General features: G+C 44.1%; 1 protein-coding gene across 1 annotated transcript in view; it reads left to right on the top strand.

The window, feature by feature from the left end:
- The window catches only part of ahr2 (aryl hydrocarbon receptor 2), a 55,553-nt gene that overhangs the window by 2,079 nt on the left and 33,074 nt on the right, over positions 1-20,400 (top strand). The window contains exon 2 of the mRNA XM_070994242.1: positions 7,111-7,298. Coding sequence (XP_070850343.1) covers positions 7,111-7,298 — 188 coding nt within the window. The remainder of the gene's footprint in view (positions 1-7,110; positions 7,299-20,400) is intronic.

The raw sequence follows: 20,400 nt of genomic DNA, 5'->3' as shown, positions 1-20,400 counted from the left end.
ATCATGCTGAAACAATGTATGTAACAATGTACTTCTAGAGTTCTATCAGGCACTGGTCATGGTACTGTAATGCACCTTTGTGCAGTGATTTATGGGGCAGTATGCTCAAATAGTTCATTGTTGATCCATTGCTGTTTAAAGGTGTTCTCTAAAGCACCAGGAATTTCACACAGACCTGTCATGGTGCTGTAAAGAACCTTCTGGAGAAATGATCTGAATCTCCACACAGAAGGGTTCTGCAGAACTTTAATCTCTCCGGAGAACACCCTTCATGTTGCTGCAGACCCTTAGAGAGGTTCTCTAAAGCACCGTTATGAAATGCTTTTTCTGAGCCCCTTCGTGGCACTCTGAAGAACTTGCAGAGCGGTTCTCTAACGTCCCGTCCTGCAGCCTGAACGCGTCAGGTTGGTGTAAAGAACCCTTTGAGAACGCTACAGCTGCTCTCAGCCACACTGTCCTCCTCACTGTTTTACCAGTTTGTGATTTTTAACTTTAACAAGCCAGACGGGAGTGTTAACTGCTCCATACAGAACCGCAGGCCCGAGCAGAGAACCATGGCAGAACACTGCCAGAATCGTGGTTTCAGTGTGTGTGTGGTACTACCTGCATTAATCATAATCAGGACGTGGAGAGAGAGCACTCTCACGCGATGTTTCCACGAGGGAGGAGGGAGGGAGGGAGGATGGCGTAATCTGAGACGCTCTCTGTTTTTTTTCTCCTCCTCCTCTGACTGCCACAACATACTTTTTTCCTGTCTTTCCTTCTGTCTCTCTGTGTGTTTTTTTGGGGGGTTGTTTCTTTCCTCCCTCCCTCAACACAAATTAACATAGTTCTGTGTCACGCAAACAGTTACATAAGTCTGCCATGTTCTCTTGTCTTGGTTTTTAGGAGAAGTTGCTCTCAGGGAATTTATCTTTCTTTTCTTTGTCTTTTTGTTTTTTTGGGGGGAAAATGCAGTTGGTGGAGTGCATGTGTGTGTGAGAGAGTCTGTTAAACTCGCAAGTCCAGAGATGGCGGTATGGCATTTTCCCCTGAGGCAGTTTACCTTCATGTTTACACTGTGTTGTAAAACTAGAGCATTTAAATTTATGGTAATGTCTGTGTGTGAGAGAGAGAGAGAAAGAAAGGCTTTATTCAGCTTCACAGAAGTGATGAAACAACCACCAAAAACTGGTTTAAGGCTGGTACATGGCCAAAAACGTGAACATTGCACCTTCATGTGACAGCTGAACACATCTTTCTGAAACCTTGTGCATTAATGTGCTGCTGTAACCGCCTCCGCTCTTCTGGGTTCAGGCTTTCCACCAGTTGTTGGAGCCCGTCTGCAGAAGTTTGCTCCCATTCAACCGAACTGTCGGGCGATAAGATCAGCGGCTCACAGTCAGCGTTCCAGTTCATGTCAAAGGTGTTGGATGGTTTTGGGTTTCGGGATGGGTTCCAGTAGCCGCTTCCAGTTTGGGTCCAAGTTACTTAAATCCATGGCCGACGAATCCCTTATCGAATCTGTCACGCACAGTCTCTGTTGGATGCCCCTTTCAGGCACCGCAGGCATCAGCAAGAAGGAAAAGCTGGTGATGTATACAAACCCCATGTTGGATCGGCTTAACTTTAACATAAAGTCTGGATACACTCAACCAAAGTTAACAAAACACTTACTGAAAGGATGAATAGATAACGATAAAGTTGAATTTATGTGACTGTGTTTTCACTGTGTTGTTTTTACTTTACCTTCTATGGCCTCTGCATCTGCAGCACAGCTCCCTCAGTGAGGAGCTGTTTTCCCTCCAAGCTCAAGACGAAATGAGTCAGGACAGGGTTAATGAATGTCACACAGCAGTGGCTAAAGATGTGGCGAAAACGACGCTGAAATTAAAAAAAAAAAAAAAAAAAAGCAGTGAGTGTGAGTGGATTCAGAGCCAAACTCTGAATTTGGATTCAATAAAAAGCTGTCGAACCCCATTCCTAGTTGAGATCGGGGCTCTGACAGAGCAGATCAGCTTTATTTCAAGTTAAAAATTTTTATTGGTACAAGGGATGCATTTTAGACACGCACTTCTGTGTGACTGAACCCGCATGTGTGCAAGAAAGGAAGCAAGCTGCTGTGGACAAAAACATCTGCCAAATTCATGTCATGCACTCGAAGTAGATATTGCCCTTGTCCTTTGTTATGATTGGTTGGATGTCAAAGGTGTCGGAGGCGTTTTGAAGTGCTTGCAGAGTTGATGAACTTCATGGAAAGAAACATAAAACAACACAAGAAGCTGGCGTCTCTCCACAGCCGTACTCTGACAGGAACATATGGAACATGCATGTGCTTGTGGTTCAGTCAGCGTCAGCCTGCAGATGAATTCAGATGATTTCTGTTTGACAGCAAAAAGAGGAGTGAATGGACCAAAAACCGGTCAGATGACGACTGCCGGTCAGATGTTGTTGTCTTGTTTTGGCCAGGGGTCACGCTGATGGGCGTGTGGTGTGCTGCTGCGACCGTAGACGCACTGTTTCTCTTCCAACTGACATGTGAGGGACATCAGCCGCTTAGCTTTCACTTCCCAGACGTTACAACATCAGAAGGCATCAAAACACAGTGATGCAGCTGGGTTACTGCTCAGTTGTTTATTATCTTTAATTGACTCAAACAGGATATGTCTTATACGTTGACGTACCGTGGAGTCATTTCAGGAAATACACAGGAAATACGCATACCACGAGCTTTAGGTTGCCGTTGCTTCATTGTAATACTGGATTTGCATGATTTTAGCATCAATGTGATGTATCTTGATTTTCAGGTATTTCATGGACTTGAGTAACTGAAACCAGACCCCACCCATGGTTATATGATCTCAGGTGTAGGGAAACTTTTTCCCATCAAAGGCCATTTCACTTTTCTTACATTCTTGTTCTGTTGTACTACTGGTCTGATGTCAGATGGTGTTGATGACGATGCTGCTCCCAGCTGCTCTTCCAGGTTTGGGTCAGCCTTTGCAAGAATCAGTTTCAGTAAGAGCTGATCACATTAGCAGGTCGGTGGATTTGCGGCTCACGAGTCGTCTGACAGTTGTCAGACACTGTGCCGCAAATATGTTGAGTTCCTTTTGTTTACTTTTCATGTGCTGAAACCTCTCGCCAGAACGCCTGCAGGAGTTTTCACCGTCGCCGGCATGTTCAGATGTCACTGCAGCTTTTGTTCTTGCCGAGCAGGAACGGGCACAGCGTTTCCTCTTTCCAGTTGCCGCGGCTTTAATTTCTCTTTGCATGTTTTCACATTGGAAAGCAGAGAGCTGGGAAGCTCCCAGAGCTTGAGGTTCAGCCCTGAGAGGTCCTTAATGTCCACCATGACGGCCAAATCACAGCCACACTGAGGTTATCGGTCCAACCTCTCAGCTCCTGAAGTATCGGCTCTGGTATTGACTGTCTGAGTGTGATATCGGTGGAGCTCTGATGCTCCTCTCGTGCTCCTTTTTTTTTTTCCTGTATCATAACTCCAGCAGGGAACAGATGCCAACATCGTATTTAGTTTCTTTTGTTCTGCAAAGGTGTCGTTGCCCCGTTGGAGACAAAGTGCCTTTGTGTGAACACAGGGGAGTGTTTCTTCAAGTCCAACAAACCCCCACTCTCTCACACACACACTCATATACACACGCCCCTTCCAGGACAGATTTGGTAGATAAAGCTTGAAGTAACAACACCGGCTGCTCATTGTTCTTGCAGGGAGTTGTGCCGTCAGGAATGCAGCGATAGCCATCTCGCCTCGATTTCAGATATGTCGTGTTCTGGAGTATTATTGGAAGCAGATGTCTTATTTACGGGAGGGAGGGGAGGGAGGGGAGGGGGGCCTCATCGGGGCCAGTGTCCACATTTTACACATTTATGTTACAGTTGAGGCAGTCAGCACACAGTTTTTCCCTCGGAGACGTTGTGCTTTGAACAGCTGGAAAAGGCGGTCGGCATCACAAGAAAGGGATTTCTTGTGAAATCAAACATTTGCAAGTAAAAAAAAGATCCATCTTCACATTTCTGTTTGGTATTTATAGTTATTGCTCTTAATATATTTCACAATACAGTTCAGGCATGAGTCACTGTGGACCTTAATGCTATTTTTCAGCAGCATTTTGTTCCTTTTTGTGAGCAGTTAACCTGTGAAATTGTACATTTTCTGATCAGAAACCCTCTGTCCTTCTGGTTCTTCTTCTGGTATTTTTCCTTTTTACCTGACTGGTTGTTAAGTCACATTGTGACTTTGCTCTTGTAATTGTTGCCCCTCCAGAAACCACATTTAGTGATATTTAATGTATAAACTGAACTGATCGTGTTGTGATTGTTTGTGCTCACCTCTCTTTGGAGATCTCCTATTTGCTTGCCAGTGAACTTGACAAACATGCAGATCATCCAGTTTTTTATTAATTGACTCCAAAATGCTGACCTGTGTATGAGCGGTCATCAGGTTGTAGGAGTCTGCTTTGCTTTTGGCTTCGTGGTTTTAATCCACTTCCTTTACGTGCTTGTAGTCGTAGTTGTGGCTCTTTACTAAGAGGCTGTGTTGTTCTGAACAACGCATGAGCAACAAGTTACAGTTACTAAATCACCAAAATTAAAGCCATCAATGGTGAGAAACTTTGGGTTGCTATATTTGAACTATAAAATACAACATTTGCATGCTACATATTAGCAAATAGACCTCCAGAAGTGACACTTCAAGGTACCAGTAATCAGGAGGTTAAAGGGTCGAGGCCACAGTGCCTAGAAAGTATGCAGTCATGCAGGTGCACACACACAGTGAGAATCATTCATGTGTGCACACACAGTTAGCTTCACGATTGGCCTCACTTGACCCAAAATCCCCAGCGGAGCCATCAGCAGGAACATCTGAACCTGATTTAACTTGAGAACCAGCAGACATGCAGCTGCTCTGTGTGAGACCGACCTGTGACTGAAGGGTCACAGGTTCCACTCCCACCACAGCCCAACGCTCTGCTAAAGTGTTCTTGAGCAAGACGCCGAAACCTGACCTGCCGAAATTCTTTCCAAGTTCAAAGTCTTCGTCATTTCATTTGATTAATGTTTTGCTTCCCAGAGCCAAAGGTGATGTCTTTGAATAGCTGTGGAACTAATAGGCTAATCATTTCAGCTTTGTTCTTTAGATCTGTGTGCTCATTGGCAGCAGGTCGCATGGTTTTATCGCTGATATTTTTCGTCATTTTAGTTGTCTTTCAGAGTGCATTCTCGAAAATAATTGCTATTGCTCAAGGGCAGTTCCTCCACTAAAGATCTGAACCAACATCCTTTCTACCTCATGCTGCAAAATCTGCTTCCATTTCATTTCACAGTGTCGCTTTGCAGACATTACCTGCTGCTTCGGTTTGACTTTTAGCCTGTCTGGGCTGTGATTGACAAGAGGCGGAGTTGCACAACGGCAGAGTTCAGTGCGTTAGCTGTTGGTTCAAAGATTTATTGGGCAGGGGAAAACACAGCCGTCAGTCATCTGGAAACTTTGAACATTTAAGTGGAAAGCAGAAGTTAAGACTGCTTGTGTATCTCAGTTAAGTAGATAAGAATCATTGAGCAGAACTTTTTTCTATTTTGATATCAGTTTTTGACGATCTTAACTAACTGAAAAGGAAGTCTACGTGGGTGTAAATAAGCCTGAGAGGTTTTGAAAAGTGATCTTGTCAGGCAGTGTGCAGGTAAAAACTGAAACCCCCCCCCGTCTCAAATCAGGAAAAAGAGCTCCGGTGCTCACCTCAGAGCTCCATCAACCTGCTAAAATACAAGTGACCCAAAAGCAGCCAAATCTTGGTGTAAACGAGAGGCATCTCCAGGGCAGATCTGAGGTGCTGCGGGGCTTCACGCCTTCTCTGGGAAAAAGAAAAGCCCCTCTGTGCAGCGAAGGTCTGGTTTGAGTTAGAGATGAGAGGCTGCGGGGTTTACCGCCGGTCAGCGGAGTTCAGTTACAGATACAGACCTGCCAAACATGAGCGATCGGGCTTTGTTTTCCTCTTTAGGTTCACAGGTTAAAACAACATAACAGTCAGTCTATTCTAGCCAGCATCCAGCAGTCCATATTCATTACACTATGTACAATGTGACAAACACCAAATCACATTTTAGGAGGTGGAACCAGAGAATGCATTTGTGCAGCCCACTGACGCAGAGCATCATCACTCAACAGGTTATGCTAGTGGTTGCCAGTTGAACACACAGGTGATAAAGAAGCCATGGAACAGGTGACATCAGGACGCTGACCTGGTTCCCATGGCAGCAGCGGATGGAGCAGGTAGCTTGTTGCTATGCCTCCGAAGAGCGGAGGCGGTCCGTTGTTTTCCACTCAGCAAACCTGTTAATCCCAGACATTCAGCAGCTGGGAGGGAAGGCAGCTCGGCCTGTGTGGGCCTGAAGACTGAGATTTTAATGAAGACACTGAAGATTAAGAGTCCATATAACTGCATAATTATAGAGTTCAAGTCACTTGTCACATTCACTTTTGTATCATGAAAAACAGCTGTGTTTTAGACATGCAGCGAGATAAAATCTGTTTCCAGCATTTAAACACAAAGCCCTGATCACCTGCAGGCTCTACGTACTGTCATAAATCAAGTTTCCATCCAAATCTAGAACAGATTTTAACCAAATTTCATCAAAATTGGCAAAGGGAAATGCAAATGAATGTATGTTTCTTTGCTTAGTTACTGTTATGTTGTACCCCTGTGTCTCTCCTGCTGTGTGTTGCTGTCCTCGCTGTCACACCTCTTGTGTTTTGTCTGTGTGTCATCACAGTTTATCCACAGACGCGCACACACGTCAGTATGCCGAACATGTTTAGCTTCGAGCTTGTTTGTGGTGTTCATCATGACCTTTCCCCAAACTCAAGCTTTGACTCTCATGAGAAACTGACCTTTTCACAAAGTGGGATGAGCTTTGGCGTGAAGTTTTCTCACTTTGGGTGATTTTTCCCTCTTTTCCATCCTTGTGTCTCTCTGATTGGTCTCTGTCAGCGTTTAAAGCTCCTTTTTATGAAGCTGTCCATTTGAATCACCATCCCATTTACTTCTCACTCTTGTGTTTTGAGGACATGTTCTTATGTTTTTTAATGTTGTCCTCTTTCTGTCCCTGCAGTCCCAAACCACCACCTCCTGATGGCACCAAGTCCAACCCCTCCAAACGCCACAGAGACCGCCTCAACAGCGAGCTGGACAAACTCACCAGCCTGCTGCCCTTCACCGAGGAGGTCAGGGCTCGGCTAGACAAGCTGTCCGTGCTCCGCCTCAGTGTCGGGTATCTGAAGGTCAAGAGCTTCTTCAATGGTGAGTGTTGAAAATATGAAAATTAGATCATTGACCGCTCACAGACTGAAGCAAATCTACCAGCCAGTGCGTGTCAGACTGTATTTTGTGCCCTGGAGACAGCTGGTCTGGCTCTTACTGGGGTTGTATGAGACATTTTCCCTCTTCATGGTCCAGTCTTGTGACATGGTGGTTCATGGCTTCTGTAAAAGTGATTTGGGTGCTTGTGCTTGTGCATGAATGAGGCCGATACGAATTGAATAAATTGCCATTGCAGAGTCGGGATTTTAGAGCTTCTTTTCTGAAAATGATGCCATGAGAGAACCAGAACAGCACAGTTGCAGATTCAGCTGATGATTCGGTGTCGGTTCATCATTTTTTTTGTAAATAAGCTTGCGTCGAATCACATGCAGTTCTGTAGATTACCCATCTTTTAGATTTTTCTTTATGGATGCTGAGCTCTGCTACTTTCCTGTGGGAAAACCAGTTTGAGGAAACTCCATTAAAATACACTCGACCAATCAAACACACTGCAGGAGAATGAAAACAGTTTATTCTAAGCCTTTTTATAACCAGGTTTAGTCCCATTGAGTGCCCTAAACAAGACAGAATCATGGAGACAAACACAACAGTGCCAAACACCCTGCACGTATTCGGCTGCGAGATACCGCTCTCAGTTTTGTTGGCTGTTTGTGGCTGATGCCTCGACTGCAGTCCAGAAACCAGAAGTTAGACAGGAAGGGTCGCACCAAACACAATACACAATGCAGTATTTTTGGGAAATGGCTTTGTAAAGTAAATACAGGTTTGAGCATCTTTGAGCATCATTATAACAAAGTTGTCCTCAGCTGTAATTGGCACACACAATAAATTCTCCCAGCACAAAGCAGTAAATAAGCTAATCAGAGCAGATCCAACAGAAACGTCTGGTTGTGTGTCTTAAATACTGGAGTAATAAAACTGCTCCAGTGATCACTTTATTGGTTTGAGAAATAGGCCTTCCTTGCTGGAATGAATGAGAGTTTTTGTTCCGAAACAGAGTTTAAGCTGCAAAGCGAGCCAGAAATCTCAGCTGCTGGCGAGTAATCAGCAAGTCATTGGCACTGACTGTCAGCCGTTTGTATCAACCCCCTGCAGACATGTTATGGTCTATTTGTGCTCTGAGGCAGTAAATAACTAACTTATTGCCTCTTTAATATGTGTGTATCTGTAGAAACTGTGCTCATCAAAACAAAGGAGAGTTTCAGTCTTCTTTGTCCAACAGCCTCGGCCTGTTGCCAAAGGAAACAGACAGCGGAGCCTGTTGCTTTGGAGGCATCAGTTATTTGGCAGTCCTGGTCACTTAGTGTCGGCTGAACAAATGCATTTGGAGGCAGCGTCGGGAGTCTGGTTACTTTCAAGCTACGCTGTCACCGTGGGCCGGGGTTGTGTGTTCTCGCAGCTTCACTCAGCGCTTTCATTTTGAAAGGAGATCAGAGGCGAGAGAGAGTTTTTTTGATCGAGATTCAGCAGCTCAGGAGCGTGTTGACACGGCATGGACTACAAACAGCACATGTAACACAGCAGAGCCGGTTAATGAGCTTATCAGAAGATGAATCTGCAACATTTATGATCGTAAATAGTCATTACAGGTCTTGAATAAAGCAAACACTCTGTGGTTCTGGCTTCTCAAAAGCCACCCTTAGCTGCCTTTCTATGTTGAAGTTGTCTTCTTTAATTGATAGTGAAATATGCTTTAGCTGCAGCCTTGGCACTGTGAGGAGTGAAATACAACATCAATTAAATAAACAAAGGCAAAAAAGGCACCTTAGTTACATATTCATTTTGTCTTTTTCAGACTTTTCCTGATGTAAGATTTTTAACGTCCCTAAATCAACCTGCACAGCTGCACTGACCTCATGGCTTGTCGCCATTTTCTGAGACATCCTCTTTCTTAATCTTGCCCATAAGAAGCTCAGATAAGTGGGTTGTTTTTCAAACCGGGGAAACAGTCGTCAACACATCTGAATCGCTTCGAACTTGGAGATGCGAATCAGAGATCTGCAGCCTGTGAGGCAGAGATAAAATAGAGTGCAGCCATGTTGAATCTGATGAACCTTGTGAAACAAACACCCCAGAAAAACACAAATTAGTCTTCATCTGACTGAGGTTCTTGTTCTTATAGCTTGTAAGCTACATGTCGGAAGGACTAATTTACTTCATGAAGTGTTTAGAGAAGTTTTCATAATAGCTTCCACTTCTCCCCCCACCACCACCACCACCCATTTTTTGGCTGCTGATCCATCATTCTCCCTCCCACCGAGCCCCACCCATTTCCTGTGGCGGCCCCAGCAGCACCCCGGGGCCCCTTTTCCTTCGACTGTTCAGCCTTTTCCTCAGCAGCTCCTACGTCTAAACTTCACAGCTCCTCCAGCCCCTCTGCCCCCACCTCCAGCCCCCTCCACCTCAAACAAACGCTGCAGGAGTCCAGTTTGTTGTTACAGCAGGGAGGCCTGTTCGCACGGCAGGCCTGCACCAGGACACTCGGAGCTTTATGCATTCATGAAACTCTCCAGCACACACGCCGAAAGCCCCCCTCCCACCCCAATTTTACTTCTTCTTTCCTGCTTCAAAGGTTTGCTTTAGTGCATGCATCAGACGTCATTTGAAGTGCATTGTGGTGAATGTGATTATCCACATTTGAGGCTTTTTTCGGGATAAAAACGTCCTCATTACTGTTGCTTTTGAGGTTTTACTTTTTCATTATGTAATTATGTATTAGTTTGTCCACCTTCAGATGAATCCAGAGAGCAATCTAGGATCTGCCTGCTTTACTGAAACCAGTTGTCCCTTCATTTCCTGGTACCTTTTTAGCATTCTTCATTATTTTTTATGCTGAGATCACATGCGATGATTGTAAGGGCATTTACTGTCATTATGTGATACTTTCTGCTGAAATAGGACATTTGGGCGAGACAAGGCAAGCTGAATTACTCACAGGTGTGAATGTAAGTCTGATGTCAGCCTTGTAATAGTCTCTCACCATTATTTCTCTCTTTGTGTCTCTTTGCTTCTCTCTAAATGTGATCATCAACCCAATTTTACAAGCATCTTCTGAAAAATGAAACGTCCATTTATGAAGCACTTAACCAGTCAAATAAAAGCAGGCGAAGTTGGGGGATGATTGAAAGTGGAGAGGGCACCACAAGATAAAAGGAAAAAACAACGACAGAGGGTAAAAATAACTGTGAAAACAGTAAAATACAAGACATCATGTAACAGCAAGTCTATAAAATTAAGTTTTACAAGGTGATTTTAAAAGCTAGTACTGATACAACACAACTGCTCAAAGTCAAGATTTTGATGTTAAAGTGGCTGTTTCCCAAACCCAGTTACAGAGAAGCAGAAGCAGGAACTGGGATCAGAAGAGTGGAACCCTAGACTGGTTTCGATGCCCTAATGTCAGGGATTCATCAATACCAAGATCCAATATCTGGCGTAGAGTGAAAAAAGGCTCAAAAGGCTTCAATTTGGATTCCAGTACCTGTTTTCTGACCTCAAGGGCCCCTTAAACGTCCCTGGATCTCCGTTTAGACACCAGTGATTGATCGATCACAAAAACACTTCTCCTAAGTATCCATACAAACCTGTTACACAAGCCCAAAAATGTATTTGACCCGAAATGATCGCTGTCTCTGGAATGTTGACACTTTGTCTCCACTTTGACTGATTGAAAGGAAGTGAACCATATTATGTGAAATCATGTTGGGACGACAGGCTCAGACAGCAACAAGGCAGGAAGTGGCTTTGATATTCTTAGCCCTTGAACCGGGACTGAGCTTTTCTGACCTTGACATCTGAGAAAATAGGCATATTTACCAAGCAGAAGTGGACAAACTCGAAGTTTAAGATCGTCACACAGATGTTGATTCATAGCCTTAACGTCTTAAAATGTAACAATGGCGTCAAACCTGTACGTATGGGGATAGTGACTGAGAATGAAAGCTGTGTGTTTTTTGTCCTTTCCCAAAGCGCAGACATGAACGTATGGCTTGTTTGCTGTCGGGTGAAGCTGTCCACAGGCTGCACTGTGCTGCTGTGTGTGGCCTCTGTGCCGTCCAGACGCTGATGGCAGCAGGAGTTTCTCAATTAGATTATTCTTCATGAGGAATTTGGATGAACCGCAAGACCTCCGAGGCTGAGAAAGCCTGGTGCTCACCAACAAAGACATGCTTCCTCCATATAAACACAGGCCAACCTTTTTATCTGCCGTGATTGAGACTTGAAAATCTAAAATATATATATCACCAGACAACAAGTTTTAGAGGTTTTGAGTTAAATAGGACCTCTAATGGATGGGTGGATACCTGCCAAATGTTAAATGCACTGGGAAACAGTATCCCAGACTTGGTTGCAGCACTAAAACATATTTACAGCTGTGATTTAGAGATAAAATGTTTTGAGCACAGAAACGGTTCATTAATCCACAGATCAAAGCATTTGGTTAAGTATTATTAGGCAGAAAGAGCCAAACTCATCACAAAGCATTGATGCAGGAATCACAAATCCTCCCATTCCACGTGAGAAAAGGCAATCTGTGTTTGGAAAACACAACCAAAAAGGGTGAACGAAAAGCATTAACTACAAGCGCGGATGAGGTCAACGCAGCTGAAAAGCTGGGCTGAAAAGCTGGGCTGAAAAGCTGGGCTGAAAAGCTGGGCTGAAATCTGCTGCACATCGTGGTTCAGCTGAGGTGAGAATGTGACTGCAGCTTTATTGTCAGCTGAAAGCGACAAGGTGGATGCATCAGTGTGTGAGGAGGGAGTGTGTTTGCCCGCAGACAGACATGAAGACATTTCAAAAGCAGACTGACTGTCTGTGGCCTTGGTGAATCCCTCATTGTGACTGCGGTGTTACCAAACGCTCCAGTCAGAGTCTGTCTGATGGTGAATTTCCCAACATGCCTCTCACTGAACAAAGACGACCCGGGACTGTAAAGGCTCATGGGAAGGCCAGGCCGGCGCGTCGCCGTGGCACGACGTGGCTGAGAAAGGAAGGCTCTGTGTCTGTCCCGTCGTCCCGTCTCTCCCTGGGCCGAGCTGCGGGACGGAGCGGACGGGATGATGGGAAACGCCCGGGGGTTTGATCCCATGGCCCACGCTCACAACACCACCATTGTTCAAAACTGCGAGCATTTCTCTGAACCAGACCTCCCTCGTCTTCAGATGCAGCTCTGTCTGCATGCTCAGTGTCTCTGTCTGTGTCTGTCTCTTCTTTCAGTGTTTCCTCTTCTTTGCCTTGGACTAAATAATTTATTTTTAACTTGCAGATATTAGAAATGATATCAGCTTAATATACAGTACTACTGTCACTGATTCAGAGGGGCAAAACAAGCACAAAATGTCCAGAGAGAGAGCATCATGATGACACCAATCCTAAATTGTAGCATACCAGAATGACAGGGAGAAACTCAGCTAAAAGCCTCTACCACGCATTGCCACCCAAACGAAACATAATTCATACCCAAGAAATTCTATGCGCATGTAACATGAAAATAGTGCATGTCAAAGGTACAGCATCTGCTGATTTCACCACTTCACGCAAACCACAAAAGCCCGGCATCATATGAAAGCAGAGAGTCTGATGATCACGAGGATGTCTACCGCCCAACCTAAGTGGACATTTCTGCTTGAAAATTTGAGAAACTAGTTTGAAAATAGAAGCGCACAATGCAGAAGTGGAGCTGTTGCTCGTCGCTGAAGACAATGCTGCTTTCTTTTCTCAGGTTTTTCAGTGTTTCTCGCTGTATCGTTTGTATGGGAGGAGATGTTTACTCTGCCGACAATGGATGAAGAAAGCTTTAGCGCACCTGAGAGGCGGTGGTAATGACAGGTGTGAAAGTCAAGGATGATGTGTTTCACGAGAAAATGCCTGCAGTGCTTTATGCGAAGAGGCGACACTTGAGACAAAGAGGTCTGTTTGGCGTCCGTGTTTTTTTTTTTTTGCTCATCATTTAAATACTTGCCCGCAAAATAGTTGTTTCTGATGAACATCCTCTGTGTTTCCTGAAATCCGGAGCAATGAATTGAGGTTTCAACATTTTTCCAGAGTGGATGCGTTTGGTTTTTTTGCAGTGAAGTCTTCATTGTACTGTTGATGAGGCCCCAGCAGAGGAGATTTCTGGCTGTGGAGAGCCGTAATTTGTGGTCTTATAATAGCTCGGCTGAACTTCCCTCCTCTGCTGGGCCTCAGGAAGCACACACACACACTCACATACATGCATGTATACACATACTTTTTTCTTTGTTACACATTCAGTATTTTCTTGCTCTCTCCCTCTTCAGCACACACTCCCTTCCCCCTCCTCCTCCATGCGTTTTCCAGATGTGTTTCCAGTGTTTTCAGTTTCAGGCCTCAGTCTGTATTCCCAGCAGATTGAAGCTGCTAGAGGCTGTGGAGCTTCCTCTATCTGAACCATGTGACCCTCCAGCCTGACCTCTGACCTGTCTAACGTTCAAGAACGGAGGTGGGTGCAAAGGTCAAGAAATGGCTGTGCTTTAAGGGGGACTGTTGACTGGCTTCCAAACTAATTGTGACATCACAAATCATGCTCATTGGCCCGTCTCTTTAAAACACCTCGAAAAACTTTCAGCAGCGAAGGTGAAAGGAGCCAACTCATGTGGAACTCTGCATGTGCGTCTGTGTTAATCTACTGATTTAAATTTGAACCATCTGACAAATTCCCACGTCCAAATTAGCATATGTAGCATTTGCCAGAAGCACGAAAAGTTTATGTTTATCCAGCCAAACTGCAAGTAAAACACTCTTTAAGACTGACGAATAGGAATCATGGGAGTGTCGGCTTTTGAATGTTCCCTGTCTCTCCACTTCTTCCCTCTTCTCTTTTTTTCATGCTGCTTGACTGACAGGCTGATGCGAGGTGTTGACAGATCCAAGCCGGTGTTGTCGTTCACTGTTGTGGTTGTTACACAATGGCAATGTACAATGACAAGTAAAGCTAAAAAAAAGGGCCCATAACACAAGTAAGGCTTGCTGCAGATTCACTGTTTGGCAGAACTCCCAAGCCGGGTAACCGCCGTCAGGAAACAGATGCCTGGTTTAACTGCGTTTGGTGGGACCTGCCCGCGTCCTGAGGCAGCAAGGCAAACTGAAGTGCTGCTGTCGAGCTAAATCGAGGCTGGGAAGGTTTTTTTGTATCTCAAATCACAGGATTCACGCTGGTTACGGGACTCCTGGAATATTAGGGACTTTTAGAGATGCATTGCAGGGAGGTCAGAGGTCAGACGTAATTTCCCTGCTGGCAGATATGAGTAGATTTGGGAAAGTCTTTAAAAAACATGATTTTGGATGACCGCCATTGCTGGAAAGACGGCCCATCCTGTGTTGTTCCACTATTCTGGGTTCTCGGCTTCTTAAAATAAACAGTTATTTTCATTTGCTCATGAAAACAATTACATTTCCATCAATAATTGATTGTTTGGAAAGAAATACTCTGACACTCAGGACATTCATTGTAATGCTGAAATGATCCCTCAATTAATTAATTGGTCAATCAAAGATAATTAAAACTGAGCTAATATTCTCAGACGTTGTTTAGGATTACGATGATTTGATTATTTGAAAAAATGATTCAAGATGGATCAGTGATGAAAGTTATTGTTGTAGTTTTGTTGGACCCCATGTTGGCCCGTTATAAAGTTTTCTGAACCATCAGCATCCCTCCAATTGCGTAAGAGGCTTGATATGGCTGCCACTATTAGATTTCAGCCAAAATTTGTATTCAGAGTTCATTTTTTGTCGTCGAGAGACGAGATAGAACAAGAGAGAACTGGTTTGCGTCTGTGGAGTACTGTATGAACATCAATATTTGCATTGGCAGGAGAGCCAAAGTCCAACAGAGAGACCTTTAGAACACGGCAACAAACCGGTTCTGTCAACACAGAATAAAGGTGACAAGATCAGAACAGAGAAGAAAATACAAGGAGAGAACAGAGCAGAGGAGAAGGGAGGGAGGATGAGGGAAGAGTCCAGGATGGGACAAATGAGCCAATCAGGCCAGAACAGTGGTTGTTATCAATGATTTAATGTCTTGGAGGGCTGTAGTGAAGAGAAAGGTCTTGTTGTTGTGGTGTAAGTTCTTGAATATGTCCTGGAAAGGTCCTGGAAGAAGTCCTGGGATGTCTCCAACATGTCCAGTGTGATAACATCGGACCTGCAGACCCTCTGCATGGAGGATCGCAGTCAAAACACAGCAGACAGGCGGTCGTGTAGAGACCTGCCCAGGCATCTGGGGAAGACCAGAGTGTGTGTGTGTGTCTGTGTGTGTGTGTGTGTGTGTGTGTGTGTGTGTGTGTGTGTGCGTGTGCAGAAACATGCAGGCGCTGATTTGTACCGAGCCCTGCTTTTAGATTCACTGCCTCATATTTTGCTTTTATTTTGCTTCTCTTTGTTTTCTTTGAATCCACTGTAACTGACAAAGTTACTCTTCTTCTACACGAGCAGGTTGCAGCAACTTAGCCTAGTTTGAACATAAGCGTTCACTAAAAGGATTTAGATTAAAACAGGTCGCACCTCACAGACTAGTTCTTACAGAGACATTAGTTGTTATTAAGTATTTACACCCTTGAATGGACAGGTGTAACTGTTGAGCAGCTAAATGAAATGACAATGCTAACATTAGCATGCTAATGTCTGACCTGTCTAGAGTAAAAGAGGTCAACATAGCTGACCTGAAACTTGAGATTTTACATTATATTTCACAAAAATAACACAGCGCAGCAAATCCTGAGACATTATGCTGCTAACATTTGGCTAAACAAATAAATAACATGAGTCATCTTGGCACAGTCACATATAATAAACTGTATGAGTTCTACCAACTGTGACACATATTTCTCCATGCATGCAAGCCTGAATAAAACAAATACTCACATTTGTTATCGTTACGCTGGATTCTAATGCTGCAGTGACTTCCTGTTTACATAGCTGGTTGCTCTTGATTGGACAGCACTGCAGATGTTTCCTAGCAACCAGTTTACACATTCCAAAAATCTTCATGAGCTGAGATGTTTCTCAAGTTTTAATAGCAGCCTGATTTAGTAAATCACCAGTTTGAAAGTAGCTAGTAGTTATTAATAGCAGGCACAACCCAATCATGACCACAGCTCCCTGGAATTCTGGGTAATGGAGTCCCTTTGCAAACATATACAGTGACCACAACTGTATATTTCCTCAGACCACAGAGTTTTAAGAAGCATCTCTGTATTCCTTCATGTCCCACACAGTCCAGGTCACTGTGGCAGCATGCCAGGCATGACTAATCAATCACACATGGCTGACTCTCCTATCAGTGATATCATCTGTTAGTGGTAGGTGTACTTTGTTTTCGTGCCACGATGTTGTTTCTGTGCCGAGCTCTATTGCCCATGTAGACAACAATCATAAAGCTGGCAAACACATGAAACAAGCCCCTTCTCTTTCATCTGTCCGCTTCCCGTCAGTGACTAAACCCTGACTCAGTTTTTTACCCACAATTCTAGCTCCAAACACAGCGTGCGTTTTCATGTCCAACACCTGTCAGGTCCACTTTTTAGCGATGAATAGCTGCAGGGAAGTGGGAGCAGTAAAATGGTTATGTTTGAGTTTGTCATCATGTTTTTGTTTCTGTTGTCCGCTCAAGGTGCGATGCTTCTCCCGAGCCTCGTGGAGATTTTTATCACCGCGATGCAAATTGGTGATTTGCATCGCTGTCTCGCTCAGCTGTCCTCACAGAGCTCGCACAAACATCCGAACAACAGACACAGAGTGATGAAAAACGTGTTGTCGCTGAAAGGAAGCTGACTTTTGTTAACGTGACGGGTACAAGGCAAGCATGCGGTGTCACAACACAGCAGCTGCCAGTCAGTGATCAACACACCTTCAGTCAGACGGGAGGAGCCTTTCAACGAAAGGAAACATGCTGAAATGAAAACAAGCTGACACTCTGCACTTTATGGTTCATTGTTTGTTATGGAACACCAGATTTATGCTTAAGTCAGACGTTCTGAGGTGCTGCAGCTCTCTTAACCTGCTTCAAAATTCAGTTAAAGTGAAAATAATGCTAGGCTTTGGAGAGCTTGAACACTCTGAACAGAGGTCACGGCACAATCAACCAGTGAAGATAAGTCTGTACCCGTGTTACACAGAGAGTTTCCAGTTTTCAGTGAAAGTAACAACCCCAAACCACAGAGCGTCTTTCAGCAATAGCCTTTACACACTGAAACGCAGCACAGGCTTTCTGTCCTCTCAGTTAAACAGCAAAACTTTATCTTTGTAGCACATTTGGCAGTTAACAGTCTGCTGCACAGAACACATTCAGTGTCAAAATATGTGGCCTCAAATGAATAAAATGGCAAATTCACCAAGATAAACTGAGAGAAAGTCATGAAAATAAAATAGAGGGGAAAGAGTCAGAGTTACAGTAGAGATTTTAAAGAACAGACCAGAGTTTAATGAAAAGCAGCACATAGATTCAGCTTTGGCCTGACGTGCAGCTTTGCCTGGAACTCGATGCAGAGCTCCACGTGCTTCTCAGTTAATCGGGGGAAACCTGTAAAACACGTTGACTAATCTCTCCTCTGTGTCTTACAGGAAGTAATGTTTGTCAGAGGAAGTCAGGGCGGGAGGAAGGGCCTGGGGCGAAGTCGTGGTGGAGAGAAAGGTGTCTGCTAACCTCTGATCCAGCCACAGCCAACGCAAACGGGGCTAAACAGGGCTAGCATTAGCCAAAAAGACAGGCATTGTTATTTTTAAAAAGGACAGGACGTAGTGTGCTCTCAGCCTGCGGTTTTATGCGACTGTTTCTCTTCTCTGAGAGGAGCGAGACATATATCCTTATCCAAATTTGATCAAAATAGAACGTAAAAGTTGCCAGAACACTATAAAGAAACCCAATGTGAAAAAGCAAAACTGAACGTTTCGGATCTGCTTGCCCTCGAAAAAGGCAAGAGCCTGCAGGACCTCTCTGCAGTCACACACGACATCAGCTGATTTCAATCTTCGCCGCAGCTTCAGCCGGAGAGCAGCAGCTAATTAATGAAATGAGCCTCTGGTTGTGGTGATTTTTTTGGGAGGGAAAACCAGCAGAGCTCAGCTGTTGCACACGAGTGCCCCTCCCTGATGCATGTAGCAGTGCGCTTTCCACATGTGGATCTGACACTCTGACACTGTGATTGAAATGCTTTCTCGCGTTTCGCTGTCCCCTGAAAGCATCAGTCTTCATCACTGCAGAGCTGAGAACTTTGACATTTTCTGCCTTAGTTGCTTCTGCTGTGTGGGAGCTGTAAAATCACACGAAAAGATACAGACCTCAACCTCAGAGGTGAACAACTCCACCTATATTAGCCGAAGTGATCGCATTTTTATGAGCTACATATGACCGTTCTGGGAAAATAAGCAGATGCGCTACATCTAGACAGCGAATGCCACACATTTCGATGGCAAGGCAACTGTTTATGCCGTCATCTGGTGACTAAAGCGGTGACTAATTTAACCACAAGATGAGACGCATCAGTCACATCATAAGTTCACTTTGCGGCAATTACTCAGAGCGACATGTTGTGACGTCTGGGGAAAAGGAATATTTTCTGAGTTACAAGCTGTCGCCGCTTGTTAGCTGTTGTTTTTTTAAAGACTCCAACGAAACCACTCTCCTTTCTGCATCATGACGGCTCTATATGTTCAGCGCTCTAGCTCATGTGGACGGCATCGGGTTTATTCCGAGGAGTTATTTCAAAGGGAAAGTCCAGCTTTTTTTTTTTTTTTTACCTTATTCTCATAAATGCAGCCGTCATGGTGACTTTGCAATCATCACCTCTGTTGCGGAAATTAGGGAAACATGACTCAAGGAGTGTTAGTCTTGCAAAACAAATAAATGAACTTACATACAAATAAACTCCCATGAATATTTTCAAACACTTGTCTGTGAGTCATGGAAGTAAGAGACCCTGCTGGATTAGTTATTGTATCCACAGACACTGCACGGGAATCTACATGCGCTGGAAATGATGTAAGATTATTAGAGTATTATTTAGTTGGTGGCTAAAACAATCAATTTTCAAAATAGTAGCTTTAAAGCTAAGATGGATCAGAGCTCCATCATTTCATGACAGTCATATCATCACATGACAAGCATTTACGTTGTGTCTCATCTCATTTCGTCACGTGATAAAGGTTCGTTGACGATGATATTTAGTCATAATTTTCGTTGACGAAAGCAACACTACTCCAGAGCAGCTACTGATGGGCTTTTGCAGTGAGATTGTTCATTGAACTAGAAGATCTGTATTTTTGAGTTTCATCACCAAAGGTATCTCTAAAAAATAAAAAGTTATGAGGAGAGGAGGATTCATTATTGCCCCCCTCGTTCAAAGCTAAGAACCCCTTTTTTTAAAGAGTGTTGCAGTGCAAACATTTCCAGAGTCAGGATACAGTTACTAAGCTGTCATGATCTCATTTTCCTCAGAGGAACAAGCTGCTTCCTGACTTCACTTCCCTTTTATCGACCCAAATCTGTCGGTCAAAGTTAGCGTCTCCTTTCAGTACATAATCTGCGAGCCGCTGATGGATGTCCCTTATATAACGAGATGCTCCTGCCAAGCCCTCTGATTGGTCAGAAGCGTCCTCCAGCGATGACGATAATTCACGGAATGGCAGTTTTTGCGGTAACGGGGGAGCTTTTTATCAATCTTGATTAGTTTCTTTTGCCTTTTTAAACATTTTTATGTTTTTGTCATTGCTGTGGGGAAAACTTTCCAGCCAATGCACATGGTGGTTGTTGATGTCAGATGACCTCTGAGGATGTTTTGCATTTAAATTAAGGGGTCTTACATCTGACGGGATGAAACTAGACTACAAATCACTGCCTTAGATGTAGTCTCAGAGGGGTGCATTGATTCATTGATTATGATTAAAATACGTTGTTGTTTTTTTTTTTTACTTTTTAATTGTTGCAGCTCTAAACACCTCATATTCAGTGAGTGCGGCTCTTTTTCTTCCCCCATCGACTAACTCTCCCATGGTTCGCAGCATTTTAAGAGCACGTTGAAACTCCTCTCTGCCTCGAATCTTTCTCGCGGCGAGGAGG

The sequence above is a fragment of the Chaetodon trifascialis genome, chromosome 24 (genome assembly GCF_039877785.1).
Source record: "Chaetodon trifascialis isolate fChaTrf1 chromosome 24, fChaTrf1.hap1, whole genome shotgun sequence".
Classification (NCBI taxonomy): domain Eukaryota; kingdom Metazoa; phylum Chordata; class Actinopteri; order Chaetodontiformes; family Chaetodontidae; genus Chaetodon; species Chaetodon trifascialis.
The sequence above is the reverse complement of the archived record's forward strand: the minus strand, read 5'-3'. Positions and strand labels throughout refer to the sequence as shown.